The sequence below is a fragment of the Kogia breviceps genome, chromosome 3 (genome assembly GCF_026419965.1).
Source record: "Kogia breviceps isolate mKogBre1 chromosome 3, mKogBre1 haplotype 1, whole genome shotgun sequence".
Lineage (NCBI taxonomy): Eukaryota > Metazoa > Chordata > Mammalia > Artiodactyla > Physeteridae > Kogia > Kogia breviceps.
Genome location: NC_081312.1, coordinates 50,273,028 through 50,288,913, shown reverse-complemented (window position 1 = coordinate 50,288,913; position 15,886 = coordinate 50,273,028). Strand labels below are relative to the sequence as shown.

Genomic DNA, 15,886 nt, shown 5'->3' with positions numbered 1-15,886 from the left:
TCTTAGTCTCAGCATGTATGCGGGATCTAGTTCCACAACCAGGGATCGAACCCGGGCCCCCTGCATTGGGAGGACGGAGTTTTACTCACTGGACTACCAGGGAAGTTCCATAGAAAAGAATTTTAAACCAAGTGGCACAGAGCTGTTTTCTACCAATAATTTTAAAAAATCAACAACAGGGGTAAAATAAAAGAATAGTCATTCTAATATAGTATTATAAGGGAAAATTCAATTCAGAAAGTTGTCTAAATTAACATAATGCTAAACAAAATACTCCAAATTCTTAAAATTATATATTTTTAATACAAAAATATTATAGCAACAACTAAATTGTTTTCCTAGTTAGCAGCTTAAGTCATTATTAAGATAGACATAATTTGCTTTATGTGAGAGTCACCCTTTGCATTTCAATTCTAATTTACAAGGAAGTTTAGGCAGTTTTGTTTGTAGATAAAATATTTCCCTAGAGACTACATAAGACGTCCTAGAGACTACGTCTGAAAAGTAAAATCTGGATTGTTCAAGTACTCTCCGATTTCTCAGTTCAGGTTCCAGCAATTTAACTGAATAACCAACAAAATATAAAATATAGGTTTCTTTTACTCAATACTCCAGAAGCAGGACAGAAGAACAGTAAATCTACCAGTTAGTATCCCCTGTTAACTAGAAATGTCAAATAACAGTCATTAAAGTCAAAGTTTTAAAATGTGGAGTTAAATTAACAGTACCATGGTAAATATCTTGAAGTGATCCGCCACCACAGTATTCCATACAAATCCATAGTTTTTCCCGACTAACATGAAAGAGAAAGAAAATTATATTAATTAGTAGTTCTCAACAACTGACATATTTTGAAGGCTGTCACTCCTCAGCACACAAAGAGGTTTAGGATACACTGCAGGTTTAGCATAGATTGCAACAGGAAATTGCCCTTGTGGTCTTTCAGGATACAGAAAAGCATATTAATTTCAGCTTTGTTCCCACCTTAAAATCGTGTAGAATGTGATCAGTTTTATAAGCTAAAACACTTACTTTTAATCATTCATAGTATTTCATTAAGGTTGCCAGATAAGGTATATAAATGCATAAATGAAACTGTCATTATTAATATAAAAGAGTAGACAATAAGAAGACCTGAGAAATTTTAGAACTTCAGACAAATAATTTTTAAAATTTATATACAAAACAGCACTTACATGAAAGGGAGAGGGTGTGTGAGCAAAGAAATATGAAATACAAAGACAGAGTAGATGCTTTTGTGTTTTTTACCTGAGATAGCTCCCAAAGTAGGCAACAATGTTGCAATGCTTACATTCTTTAACCATAAATATCTCTTGTTGAATCAAAGAAAAATCATCTCCTGAAAAACAAAATGATAATAACTTGGTCACCATGTTACATCTTGTGTCTCTATCTATAAGAAGGAAAACTTTACAGTAAGTATCAGAGATGAGGAATTAGACATTCTTAATACTTTAATGGGAATGTACACTGGTACATTCTTTCTATAAAGCCAGAAGCCTTAAAAATGTATAAAATCCTAGAACTCATAATTTCACTTCAAAATTTATTTTCTTAAGATATGCAGAGATGATATTCTCTACAATGTTACTTAATAATGAAAGCATGGTAAAATAACTTATGGTACAGTCATAGATATTACAACACAGTTAAAACATGTTTTGATATGAAAACATGTTCATGATATATTAAGTAAAAAAGGGATATTATATATATGTTATATAAGTACATACATATACAGAAAAATATGTCTCAAAAACATACACAATGTTTATGTCTGGGTAGTAAAATTTAAAGTAACTTTGCTTTCTTCTTTTTTGAGTTGTACTTTCCAATTTGTCTACCAAAATCCTATTTGGGTTGTTTAACTAGAAAAAGTTATATTAAAATAAAATATTCATTACTTATGGGAATTTTATGGTTAATATGGGAATACTGCCTAGAATGACACTGCCACCACCAAACTTCATTTTGCATAGAAACAGTGTTTTACTCCAGTAAAAGGAGTTTAGAAGTTGATAAAATGATTGAATTTGTATTATGTAAATGCAATATAATGAAGAAGAGCTCGAGGTCTGGGTTAGACATACCTGGATTCAAGTGCCGATTCAGCCATTCACTGGCAATGTAACCTTGGGCAATCGAACGCTTCTGAATCACAGCTGAATCCATTAAAGTATCATCTGAATTCATTCCACCTGTTTGGCTTCCTTATCTACCACTTTCCAGAAACATTCCCTACATTTTGGTAATACCAGTTGCTAGCCATTTTTTAAATAGATTCTCATGCCCCTAAGCTTCTGTTTATGCAAGTCCCTCAGTTGGGAACGCTGTGAGAAAGAGTATGTAGTGCATTTAACACAATATTTGACACAGAATAAATTCAACAGCAATATTATTATATGTTGGAGGCAAGAAAGACACAAACAAAAGTGTTCCTTGTTAGGACATCACCATAAGATATTTTTTATTAGTGTTTTGTAATGGTCTTTTGCAAAACAACATCACGTTTTAAAACCAGTGGTGTCCAGATAAGCTCTAGCTCTAACTTAAAGTCATCTTAGAATAACATACAAGGCCAAGAAGGAAAAACTTAGAAATTAGGCCTTAGACAAATAAAATTCTCACACAAATCAGAGATATTTTCCCCTTATATTACAACTTTCAATTCAGAGCCAAAACAAAGCTTTAAATATTTTTCTATGCCATAAAATACCTTTAAAAAAACTAGTCATTACTGATGTGGTTTATACATGTATTTAATTTAGGTATGATACACCAAATTTATTTATAATCATTATGGCACTCTTTTCAACAGTCCCTTCAAGTTAACATTAATTGATAATTCAGTTAAATAATTTAGTGTTAACGATTTTAAAGAACTAGATAAATCAAATAAGGGTACAATTTTCTAACAATAAAAATCTGAGTAAAAATCTTTAAAGAAAATTTAGCTTTTATTTGTAAAAATGGGAAAACCTGTATTACATGAATGGTTACATATACCTTAAACGTAAGTGCACAGTGGCAACATTTTACTGTTAGAAATTTATTTCAGCAAGCACCAAACAGAGTTCCTGAAAAGTGAGGAAGAAAATAATTTCTTAATAATCTGTCAATAGGGTCTTCCCTGGTGGCACAGTGGTTAAGAATCCACCTGCCAATGCAGGGGACAGGGGTTCGAGCCCTGGTCTGGGAAGATCCCACTTGCCACGGAGCAACTAAGCCTGTGTGCCACAACACTGAGCCTGCGCTCTAGAGCCAGCCACAACTACTGAGCCCTCATGCCACAAATACTGAGCCCACACACCTAGAGCCCGCGCTTGCAACAAAAGAAGCCACCACAATGAGAAGCCCGCGCACCGCAATGAAGAGTAGCCCCCGCTCACTGCAACTAGAGAAAGCCCGCGTGCAGCAACGAAGATCCAATGAAGCCAAAAATAAATAAATTATTAAAAAAATAATCTGCCAGTAGAAGGGGATCAACGAAGATAATCCAAAATAGATGATAATTTCATGTTCCCCATTATCAACCGAGGCAGAAGTACGGGATAACTCCTGAAGATTACAGTAAAAAGCTTGCAGCAATGAAGACCCAATGCAGCCAAAAATAAATAAGTTAATTAATGAATTAATTTAAAAAAAACAACAAAAAAACAACCTGTGCCCCCTGCAATGGAAGCGCATAGTCCTAACCACTGGACTGCCAGGGAATTCCCTACGTAATCACTTTTAAATGTGCACAGAAGTCTTATATCTGAGCTGTGCTAAACAATTCTTCAGTTAAGTCTAGGATTTAGAATATATTTTCTCACAGGAGTAACTTCACAAATGGTGCCTAACTTCTTAATGATGTCTAAATTCTTAAACTGACCTGTAAAAAGTCAATAATGTGGCTGAATTAAAACTATGAGTAAGGCTTCCCTGGTGGCACAGTGATTGAGAGTCTGCCTGCCGATGCAGGGGACATGGGTTCGTGCCCCGGTCCAGGAAGATCCCACATGCTGCAGAGCGGCTGGGCTCCATGAGCCATGGCCGCTGAGCCTGCGCATCCAGAGCCTGTGCTCCACAACGGGAGAGGCCACAACAGTGAGAGGCCTGCGTACTGCAAAAAAACAAAAACAAAAACAAAACTACTAGTAACAGACACTAATTCTTCAGGAAAATCAGCTGAGTTCCACACCACAACTGTGCTCCCAGTTGTAGCTGTGTGAGGTTTCTGCCAGGAAAGATAGGGTCTTGGTGAGACTGAGAGACAGCTATTTATGACTGTAGCTAGAAGCTAGAATTCACAAGAACAGGTCATTAATAACTCAGATGTTTGGGGACTGTGCTTTCTTTAATATACATAACTTAGTGAATAAACTTCAGTTCTGAGTATGTTATTCAAATATCTATTTCACAGTATTGTCTTAAGCTTCAATGCAAAGTGGGCAGAATCTTCTATGAACCGAAATTGTACCATGAAGCAGTTTTACATAAAGATAATATTTTGTAGTTCATCCTGAAAGGCAAGTAAGCGAAATACAGTTATTTATCACAGATATAGCTATTCTTTGATGGCTTACATCAGCCTCATCAAAATTACTTGAAATTTGGATTTATTTCATTCTTCTGATTAGGTGATACCAGATCACTGTTACCTTTCACTGAGATACAGCATAAAATCCACTAAGTTCAGAGGCCTCAGGCCTGTAGGTTCCAGTTCTGTTATTCACGTATAAATGGGTTTTGAGAAGCTATTTTCTCAAAAAAGAGAAATTTCATTCTTCATACCGCAGCAGTCAACTAGAGTACTTGAGGAACAGAGCCCCATATCTGCAGTTTTGACTATGTACCTGTTATTTTCACCTGAATGCCTTGCTAGCACCTTGAATTTAATATACCTGGGGGTTCCACATCTTCTCTCAGACACCAATTTTCTCTTTGGACTTTCCTACTTGCGCTAATGGCACTTTTTTCTAAAGGACTAACCACTGCCAGCCTGACCACAGCCCTCCTAAGAGAATCCACCTCCATGCAGCAGGACCTACTTTGTGTGCCTTGTGGTTTTCTACTTGCTGAACGCACTCAGGTGGGACAAGTGATGTTAAAAAAAATGGGATGAGCCAATCACATTTGGTGTCTTGAAAACCTGAAGCATGGAAAACTGAGTCAGTTGTTAGTTACAGGAGAATCACATTAAAAGTAGAATATTAGAATAAGAGTCCATGAATGACTGTGGCTAAGGTTCCTAGAAATGTCCTACTAAAAACCTGGCTGATGAGTATGTCCTTATATAGGAAGGGAAAAATCCACCAGAGGCAGAATGTGTGGGTGTTTTTGCCCTTCTTCTCTGATAAGGGCAGTTGTGTGTTAGAGAACTCAACCTGATAGTCCTAGGAAAAAAACAAGTGTCTCCCTTCAGCCAGAAAGGTGATCCATAGGGAAGAAAGAGACAGTAGCTCTGTGTTTGAGATAGTATAGTGGAACCAGTCCAGATTTTCAGTGTTTTTAAGACTGGCTTGAGCTCTGAGAGGTAGCTGTAAAAAAGAACTGAGAAGTGTAGTATTAGAGAGTTCTATATGGTTTGTTTGTTTGTCTGTTTATTATATTTGGCTGTGCCGGGTCTTAGTTGCACCATGCAGGATCTTCGTCACCATATTTGGGATTCTTAGTTGCAGCATGCGGGATCTAGTTCCCTGACCAGAGATCTTACCTGGGCCCCCTGCGTTGGGAGCGCAGAGTCTTAACCATTGGACTGGCAGGGAAGTCCCTGTAGATGGTACTGACACACGGATTTATGTTTTTAATTTTTTTGAAAAAACCACTGTATTAGGGTTTAAGTTTGGCACATTCAGTGATCCCAGCCTTCACCACAGTGTTTCAAGGCTAACACTCAGAGACAGATTTGCTAATAATAAGGGTAACAAGCACTACAAGATTTTGAAGACCAAGTTTTAAAGGTGGACAAACTCTACTGCTGTCCCTTGTTCCTAAGACATCTCCTATCTAGCAGCACATGGCAACCCTCAAGTACAATTTTTAACTGAATAGGAAGCCCATTCCCCAAAACATGCTACTCTATAAGATACGGCCTTAGTATCTGGGGTCACTCGAGTCTGGTCTTTGCTTTCGATTTCTTAGCTCTGGATACAATTAGCTAATGCCAGCGTTTACTTAGCTACCAGTTGCATCTGCTACAATCAGTCCACCAAAATAGCGTTAAGTTAGACTCTAATAATGTCACACTTAAGACATTTATAAAAACATAATAAGGAAAGAGTAGAAGTCTTGGAAGGTAAGAGATTGGACCTGTAGGGCCTTTTGATACTATTGGCAAGTTGACATAAAGGGCTTAAGTGTTCACACTCTGGGAATGAACTGAAGTAAGCTGGTTGCACCCCTCGTGTATAATAAGGGTCCTTTGGATTACACTTGGATTCAATATCCTCTTAAGGGTTTTGGTAATCAAATGGGTCCTAAAAAATAGTACTTGGGAAATGACTAAAAGCAATATGCCTCTCAGATTTTAACAACAACTAAAAGGGTCCTAGGTATTAACAACAAAAAGGGTCCTAGGTATTAAAAATCTGATTGTGGCAAAATGAAAGGCAGCCATAAAATTCATCATATCCCTCCCTGAAACAATATTGTAGTAGATCATGAATTTAATACTGAGGTTAACTAATTAAACCAATATCTATAACTACATAAATAGCTGCTGACCTAAATCAATTTAAAGGGCTTAAAGAATGAGCCATAGTGTGGAAGAGTCACTTAGTTCTTCAAACAACAGGGCAGTTTGCAGCAAGAAAAGGACAATCCTAATTTCTGGAATGCCTGGCCCAAGACATAAAGGGAAATGGCTTCATTATGAAGCCTAAACCAAAATCAGAAAGTGATCTCTGGAGTTGCTGCATCATAACCCCAGCTGACTTTCCAACTGCAACCAATTAAAAAAAAAAAAAAAAAAAGGATCCTGGCAACTGGAAAGCGAGTATCTGGGAGGAGGCTGAATAACTCCCAGGACCCTGGCAAAGTACTTACTACTATGTCCTCCTTTCCAGCAAAAGAGGAACAACCACCTTATTGAGATGTGGCCTATGATTAGAATGCCAACATAGCATGGACTAAAAAATTTTAAAAAATCAGAGCAAGGAAGAGATTCAATCCAGAAAGAACTGTTGATTTATATGGAATATAGTCAAAGGTAGAGTAGACTTTCTGGACATCCATTTTATGCATGTTAGCCCAAGAAGAACCAAACATAACAAATGATACCAATGTCATATTCTGGATCTCTGAACTTGGCTATAAGTCTTTGAAAGGAATCCTTTGGACTGCACCAACTAATTTCTAGTACTAGTATTCTCCATCAGACATTTCTAAGCACTCCATAAAAATAATAAAAAATTATCCTGAGATAAAGAAGAATCTTGGAATTTCAAAATCAACTTTCAAAAAGTATTTCACAAATAACCCCACTCTCATACACACCTTCAAAAGCAGGCTAAGCAAAGAGGATGGATGGGTATTTCATAGTAAAGGAAATATAAATGCCAATAAACCTATAAAGGATGCTTATTCTCAAATTAAAGAAACACAAATCAAAGCTATCTTCTAATCCCATCAGTTTTGCAGAAGTTTTACAATTCCCAGTAATATATATTTTGGAGACAGTATTGAGAAACATGTTTTCTAATCTGCTTCTGAAAATGAAAAACTGATCATGATTTTTGGAAGCCATTTGGCACTATTAATCAAACTTTATATACCCAACAATACATACAAAGATGTTCACTGCAACACTGATTCCAACAACAAAAAAATGTGGAAATAACCTAAATGTACATCGATAAGGGATTAAATGAATGTTACCTCGGTACAACAAAATACTCTGCAGCTATTAACAAGAACAAATAACAGCAATACATGTTAACATGGAAAAATGTTCAAACACTTGTAAAGTGAGAGGACAAAAAAAGAAGTCTGGAGAACAATATATAGAAAACTTCTGGAAAAAAATGGAAAAAAATAGTAGTTACTTCTGTGAAAGGGAATAAAGACTTGCAGCCAGGAGAACTTATTTTCTACTTCAAACCATTCTGTGTTAGTTTGATTTAAAAAACAAAAATACCATGAACAGTACTTGAACAAAACATAGTACTCTACTCTGAAAATTTTTTCTGTCAACTAGATCATTTAAATATTTTTTGTTTTTCTAGTAATTACTGAAATACATGGTTAACTATCTACCTCTTATTTTGTGATTTCTATTGGTTCCATATTCTATACTTCTATACCTGTCTTACCTTCTTTTAGATTGAGTTTTTTGTTGTTGTTTGATTTGTTTTGGTCTTTTTATTTTCCTCCACAACCAGTTTGGAATTGACACCCTCTATCTCTATTCTTCAGAAGTTACCCTAGAAATATTAACGCACATACTTTCCTTGGTAAAGGTTACTCATAATTCATATCTTTATCCTCCTCTTAAATAATACAATAACCTTAGAATGCATTAACTCTATTACCCCTTCCCAACTCACCTGCTATTGTTGGTCAGAATTTTACTTCTATTCTAGAACCTCACAAAACATCATCTTCATTTTCATTATTATTTTATATAGGTATATCTTCCTTTTTGAAGATTTACCCATATATTGGGTTGGCCAAAAGGTTCATTCGGTTTCTTCGGTAAGATGGCTCTAGTAGCACTCAGTTGTCTCTAACTTCATTCAAAACAATATTGTTAGACTGTATGTAACAGCTGTCATATCAGCTTGCATTTACAAAAAGACATCAAAATTGGTGAATTTTTGTGTAGCCATTTTAATACTGAAGTTGGAAGAAAAAGAGCAACATTTTCAGCATATCATGCTTTATTATTTCAAGAAAGGTAAAAACACAACCAAAACACACAAAAAAGGTTTGTGCAGTATATGGAGAAAGTGCTGTGACTGAATGAACATGTCAAAAGTGGTTTGTGGGGGAGACCTTCAAGACAGCAGAGGAGTAAGACATGGAAATCACCTTCCTCCCCACAAATACATCAGAAATACAGCTATATGTGGAACAACTCCTACAGAGCACCTACTGAACGCTGGCAGACGACCTCAGACCTCCCAAAAGGCAAGAAATTCCTCACGTACCTCGGTAGGGCATAAGAAAAAAAAAAAAAAACAGAGACAAAACAATAGGGATGGGACCTGCACCTCTGGGAGGGAGCTGTGAAAGAGGAAAAGTTTCCACACGCTAGGAAGCCCTTCATTCACTGAGACGGGGGGTGGCTAGGGGGAAGCTTCGGAGCCATGGAGGAGATCGCAGCAACGGGGGTGCAGAGGGCAAAGCGGAGAGATTCCCGCACAGAGGATTGGTGCCGACCAGCACTCACCAGCCTGAAAGGCTTGTCTGCTCACCTGCTGGTGGGGGGTGGGGGCGTGGGCTGGGAGCTGAGGCTCTGGCTTCGGAGGTCAGATCCCAGGGAGAGGACTGTAGTTGGCTGTGTGAACACAGCCTGAAGGAGGCTAGTGCACCACAGCTAGCCAGGAGGGAGTCCGGGAAAATGTCTGGACCTGCCTAAGAGGCAAGAAACCATTGTTTTTGGGTGCGCGAGGAGAGGGGATTCAGAGTACCACCTAAATGAGCTCGAGAGACAGGTGCAAGCCATGGTTATCAGTGTGGACACCAGGTACGGGCATGAAACGCTAAGGCTGCTGCTGCAGCCACCAAGAAGCCTGTGTGCAAGCATAGGTCACTATCCACACCTCCCCTCCTGGGAGCCTGTGCAGCCCGCCACTGCCAGGGTCCTATGATGCAGGGACAACTTCCCCGGGAGAACACATGGCCCATCTCAGGCTGATGCAACGTCATGCTGGTCTCTGCCGCCGCAGGCTCGCCCCGCATTGCATATCACTCCCTCCCCGTGGCCTGAGTGAGCCAGAGCACCCTAATGAGCTGCTACTTTAACATGTCCTGTCTGAGCGAAGAACAGACACCCTCAGGCGACCTACACTCAGAGGCAGGGCCAAATCCAAAGCTGAACCCCAGGAGCTGTGCAAACAAAGAAGAGAAAGGGAAATCTCTCCCAGCAGACTCAGGAGCAGTGGATTAAATCTCCACAATCAACTTGATGTACCCTGCATCTGTGGAATACCTGAATAGACAACCAATCACCCCAAATGAGAGGCAGTGGACTTTGGGAACAAAGATATATATATATTTTTCCATTTTCTCTTTTGCCGTGTGACTGACAGGGTGTTGGTGCTATGGCTGGGTGTCAGGCCTGTGCCTCAGAGGTGGGAGAGTCGAGTTCAGGGCACTGGTCCACGAGAGACCTCCCAGATCCATGTAATATCAAAAGGAGAAAGCTCTCCCAGATATCTCCATCTCAACACTAAGACCCAGCTCCACTCAACAACCAGCAATGTACAGTGCTGGACACCCTATGCCAAACAACTAGCAAGACAGGAACACAACCCCACCCATTAGCAGAGAGGCTGCCTAAAATCATAATAAGGTCAAAGACACCCCAAAACACACCACCGGATGCAAACTGGCCACCAGAAAAACAAGATCCAACCTCATCCACCAGAACACAGGCACTAGTCCCCTCCACCAGGAAGCCTACACAACCCACTGAACCAACCTTGGCCACTGGGGCAGACAGCAAAAACAAAAGGAACTACGAATCTGCAGCCTGTGAAAAGGAGAACCCAAACACAGTAAGTTAAGCAAAATGAGAAGACAAAAACACACAGCAGATGAAGGAGCAAGGTAAAAATCCACCAGACCAAAGAAATGAAGAGGAAATAGGCAGTCTACCTGAAAAAGAATTCAGAGTAGTGATAGTAAAGATAATCCAAAATCTTAGAAATAGAATTTAGAAAATACAAGAAACATTTAACAAAGACCTAGAAGAACTAAAGAGCAAACCAACAATGATAAACAATACAATAAATGAAATTTAAAATTCTTAGAAGGAATCAATACCAGAATAACTGAGGCAGAAGAACGGATAAGTGACCTGGAAGATAAAACAGTGGAAATAACTACTGCAGAGCAGAATAAAGGAAAAAGAATGAAAAGAATTGAGGACGGTCTCAGACATCTCCGGGACAACATTAAATGCACCAACATTCGAATTATAGGGGTCCCAGAAGAAGAGAAAAAGAAAGGGACTGAGAAAATATTTGAAAAGATTATAGTTGAAAAATTCCCTAATATGGGAAAAGAAATAGTTAATCAAGTCCAGGAAGCACAGAGAGTCCCATACAGGATAAATCCAAGGAGTAACACACCAAGACGCACATTAATCAAACTCTCAAAAATTACATACAAAGAAAAAATATTAAAAGCAGCGAGGGAAAACCAAAAAATAACATACAAGGAAATCCACATAAGGTTAACGGCTGATCTTTCAGTAGAAACTCTGCAACCCAGAAGGGAGTGGCAGGACATATTTAAAGTGATGAAAGGGAAAAACCTACAACCAAGATTACTCTACCCAGGAAGGATCTCATTCAGCTTCAACAGAGAAATTAAAAACTTTACAGGCAAGCCAAAGCTAAAAGAATTCAGCACCACCAAACCAGCTTTACAGCAAATGCTAAAGGAACTTCTCTAGGCAGAAACACAAGAGAAGGAAAAGACCTACAATAACAAACCAAAAACAATTAAGAAAATGGTAATAGGAACATATATATCAATAATTACCTTAAATGTAAAAGGATTAAATGCTCCAACCAAAAGACATAAAGTGGCTTGAATGGATACAAAAACATTGCCGGTATATGCTGTCTACAAAAGACCCACTTCAGATGCAGGGACACATACAGACTGAAAGTAAGGGGATGGAAAAAGATATTCCATGCAAATGGAAATCAAAAGAAAGCTGGAGTAGCAATTCTCATATCACACAAAATAGACTTTAAAATAAAGACTATTTCAACAAAGAAGGACACTACATAATGATCAAGGGATCAATCCAAGAAGAACATGTAACAATTGTAAATATTTATGCACCCAACATAGGAGCACCTCAATATATAAGGCAAATGCTAACAGCCATAAAAGGGGAAATCAACAGTAACACAATCATCATAGGGGGCTTTAACACCCCACTTTCAACAATGGACAGATTATCCAAATGAAAATAAATTCGGAAAAACAAGCTTTAAATGATATATTAAACAAGATGGACTTAATTGATATTTATAGAACATTCCATCCAAAAACAACAGAATAAACTTTATTCCCAAGTGCTCATGGAAGATTCTACAGGATAGATCATATCTTGGGTCACAAATCAAGCCTTGGTAAACTTAAGAAAATTGAAAACATATCCAGTATCTTTACGGACCACAATGCTTTGAGATTAGATATCAATTACAGGAAAATAACTATACAAGATACAAACACATGGAGGATAAACAATACACTACTAAATATCCAAGAGATCAATGAAGAAATCAAAGAGGAAATCAAAAAATACCTAGAAACAAATGACAATGAAAACACGATGACCCAAAACCTATGGAACGCAGCAAAAGCAGTTCTAAGAGGAAAGTTTATAGCAATACAATCTTACCTCAAGAAACAAGAAACGTCTCAAATAAACAACCTAACCATACACCTAAAGCAACTAAAGAAGAACAATAAAACCCCAAGTCAGCAGAAGGAAAGTAATCATAAAGATCAGATCAGAAATAAATGAAAAAGAAATGAAGGAAACAATAGCAAAGATGAATAAAACTAAAAGCTTGTTATTTGAGAAGATAAACAAAATTGATAAACCATTAGCCAGACTCATCAAAAAAAAGGGGGGAGAAGACTCAAATCAATAGAATTAGAACTGAAAATGGAGAAGTAAAAACTGACACTGCAGAAATACAAAGGATCATGACAGATTACTACAAGCAACTATATGCCAATCAAATGGACAACCTGGAGGAAATGCACAAATTCTTAGAAAAGCACAACCTTCTGAGACTGAACCAGGAAGAAATAGAAAATATAAACAGACCAATCACAAGCACTGAAATTGAAACTGTGATTAAAAATCTTCCAACAAACAAAAGACCAGGACCAGATGGCTTCACAGGTGAATTCTATCAAACATTTAGAGAAGAGCTAACATCTATCCTTCTCAAACTCTTCCAAAAGCAGGAGGAACACTCCCAAACTCATTCTATGAGGCCACCATCACCGTGATACTAAAACCAGACAAAGATGTCACAAAGAAAGAAAACTACAGGCCAATATCATTGATGAACACAGGTGCAAAAATCCTCAACAAAATACTAGCAAACAGAATCCAACACATTAAAAGGATCATACACCATGATCAAGTGGGGTTTATTCCAGGAATGCAAGGATTCTTCAATATACCCAAATAAATCAATGTGATAAGCCATATTAACAAACTGAAGGAGAAAAACCATATGATCATCTCAATAGATGCAGAAAAAGCTTGACAAAATTCAACACCCATTTATGATAAAAACCCTGCAGAAAGTAGGCATAGAGGGAACTTACCTCAACATAACAAAGGCCATATATGACAAACCCACAGCCAACATCATTCTCAATGGTGAAACACTGAAACCATTTCCACTAAGATCAGGAACAAGACAAGGCTGCCCACTCTCACCACTATTACTCAACATAGTTTTGGAAGTTTTAGCCACAGCAATCATAGAAGAAAAAGAAATAAAAGGAATCCAAATAGGAAAAGAAGAAGTAAAGCTGTCACTGTTTGCAGATAAGATGATACTATACATAGAGAATCCTAAAGACTCTACCAGAAAACTAAGAGAGCTATTCAATGAATTTAGTAAAGTAGCAGGATACAAAATTAATGCACAGAAATCTCTTGCATTTCTATACACTAATGACGAAAAAGCTGAATGAGAAATTAAGGAACACTCCCATTTACCACTGCAACAAAAAGAATAAAATAACTAGGAATAAACCTACCTAAGGAGACAAAGGACCTGTATGCAGAAAACTATAAAACACTTATGAAAGAAATTAAAGATGATATAAACAGATGGAGAGGTATACCATATGCTGGATTGGAAGAATCAACAATGTGAAAATGACTATACTACTCAAAGCAATCTACAGATTCAATGCAATCCCTATCAAACTATCAATGGCCTTTTTCATAGAACTAGAACAAAAAATTGCACAATTTGTATGGAAACACAAAAGACCCCGAACAGCCAAAGCAATCTTGAGAAAGAAAAACAGAGCTGGAGGAATCAGGCTCCCAGACTTCAGACTACACTACAAAGCTACAGTAATCAAGACAGTATGGTACTGGCACAAAAACAGAAATATAGATCAATGGAACAGGATAGAAAGCCCAGAGATAAACCCACACACATACAGTCAACTTATTTTTGATAAAGAAGGCAAGAATATACAATGGAGAAAATACAGCCTCTTCAATAAGTGGGGCTGGGAAAACTGGACAGCTACATGTAAAAGAATGAAATTAGAACCCTCCTTAACACCATACACAAAAAGAAACTCAAAATGGATTAAAGACCTAAATGTAAGGCCAGACACTATTAAACTCTTAGAGGAAAACATAGGCAGGACACTCTATGACATAAATCACAGCATGATCCTTTTTGACCCACCTCCTAGAGTAAGGGAAATAAAAACAAAAATAAACAAATGTCCTATTGAAGCTTAAAAGCTTTTGCACAGCAAAGGATACCATAAACAAGATGAAAAGACAACCCTCAGAATGGGAGAAAATATTTGCAAATGAAGCAAATGACAAAGGATTAACCTCCAAAATATACAAGCAGCTCATGCAGCTCAATGTCACAAAAACAAACAATCCAGTCCAAAAATGGGCAGAAGACCTAAATAGACACTTCTCCAAAGAAGATATAAAGATTGCCAACAAACACATGAAAGGATCCTTATAGAAATGCAAATCAAAACTAGAATGAGATATCACCTCACACCGGTCAGAATGGTCATCATCAAAAAATGTACAAACAATAAATGCTGGAGAGGGTGTGGAGAAAAGGGAACCCTCTTGCACTGTTGGTGGGAATGTAAATTCGTAGAGCCACTATGGAGAACAGTATGGAGATTCCTTAAAAAACTAAAAATTGAACTACCATACGATCCAGCAATCCCACTACTGGGCATATATCCTGAGAAAACCATAATTCAAAAAGACTCATATAGGGCTTCCCTGGTGGCACAGTGGTTGTGAGTCCGCCTGCCGATGCAGAGGACATGAGTCTGTGCCCCGGTCTGGGAAGATCCCACATGCCGCGGAGCGGCTAGGCCCGTGAGCCATGGCTGCTGAGCGTCCGGAGCCTGTGCTCTGCAACAGGAGAGGCCACAACAGTGAGAGGCCTGCGTACCACACACACACACACACACACACACACACACACACACACACACACACACAAAGTCATGTACCACAGTGTTCATTGTAGCTCTCTTTACAATAGCTAGAACATGGAAGCAACCTAAGTATCCATCGACAGATGAATGGATAAAGAAGATGTGGCACATATAGGCAATGGAATACTACTCAGCCATAAGAAGAAATGAAATTGAGTTATTTGTAGTGATGTGGATGGACCTGGAGTCTGTCATGCAGAGTGAAGTAAGTCAGAAAGAGAAAAAGAAATACCATATGCTAACACATATATATGGAATCTAACAAAAAAACAATGGTTCTTGAAGAACCTATGCGCAGGACAGGAATAAAGAGGCAGATGTAGAGAATGGACTTGAAGACACAGGGAAGGGGAAGGGTATGCTGGGCCAAAGTGAGAGAGTGGTATGGACTTATATATACTACGAAATGTAAAACAGATAGCTAGTGGGAAGCAGCCACAGAGCA

General features: G+C 38.1%; 1 protein-coding gene across 2 annotated transcripts in view; it reads right to left on the bottom strand.

Annotated features, from left to right (window-relative positions):
* The window catches only part of MAP4K5 (mitogen-activated protein kinase kinase kinase kinase 5), a 147,236-nt gene that overhangs the window by 85,232 nt on the left and 46,118 nt on the right, over positions 1-15,886 (bottom strand). For both annotated transcript variants that reach the window (XR_010839564.1, XM_059057085.2), the window contains exons 4-5: positions 1,270-1,360; positions 729-793 (exon numbers count right to left, since the gene is read on the bottom strand). Coding sequence is in view for 1 of the 2 variants with exons in the window: in XM_059057085.2 (XP_058913068.1) it covers positions 729-793; positions 1,270-1,360 (156 nt within the window). In the remaining variant the exon portion in view is untranslated. The remainder of the gene's footprint in view (positions 1-728; positions 794-1,269; positions 1,361-15,886) is intronic.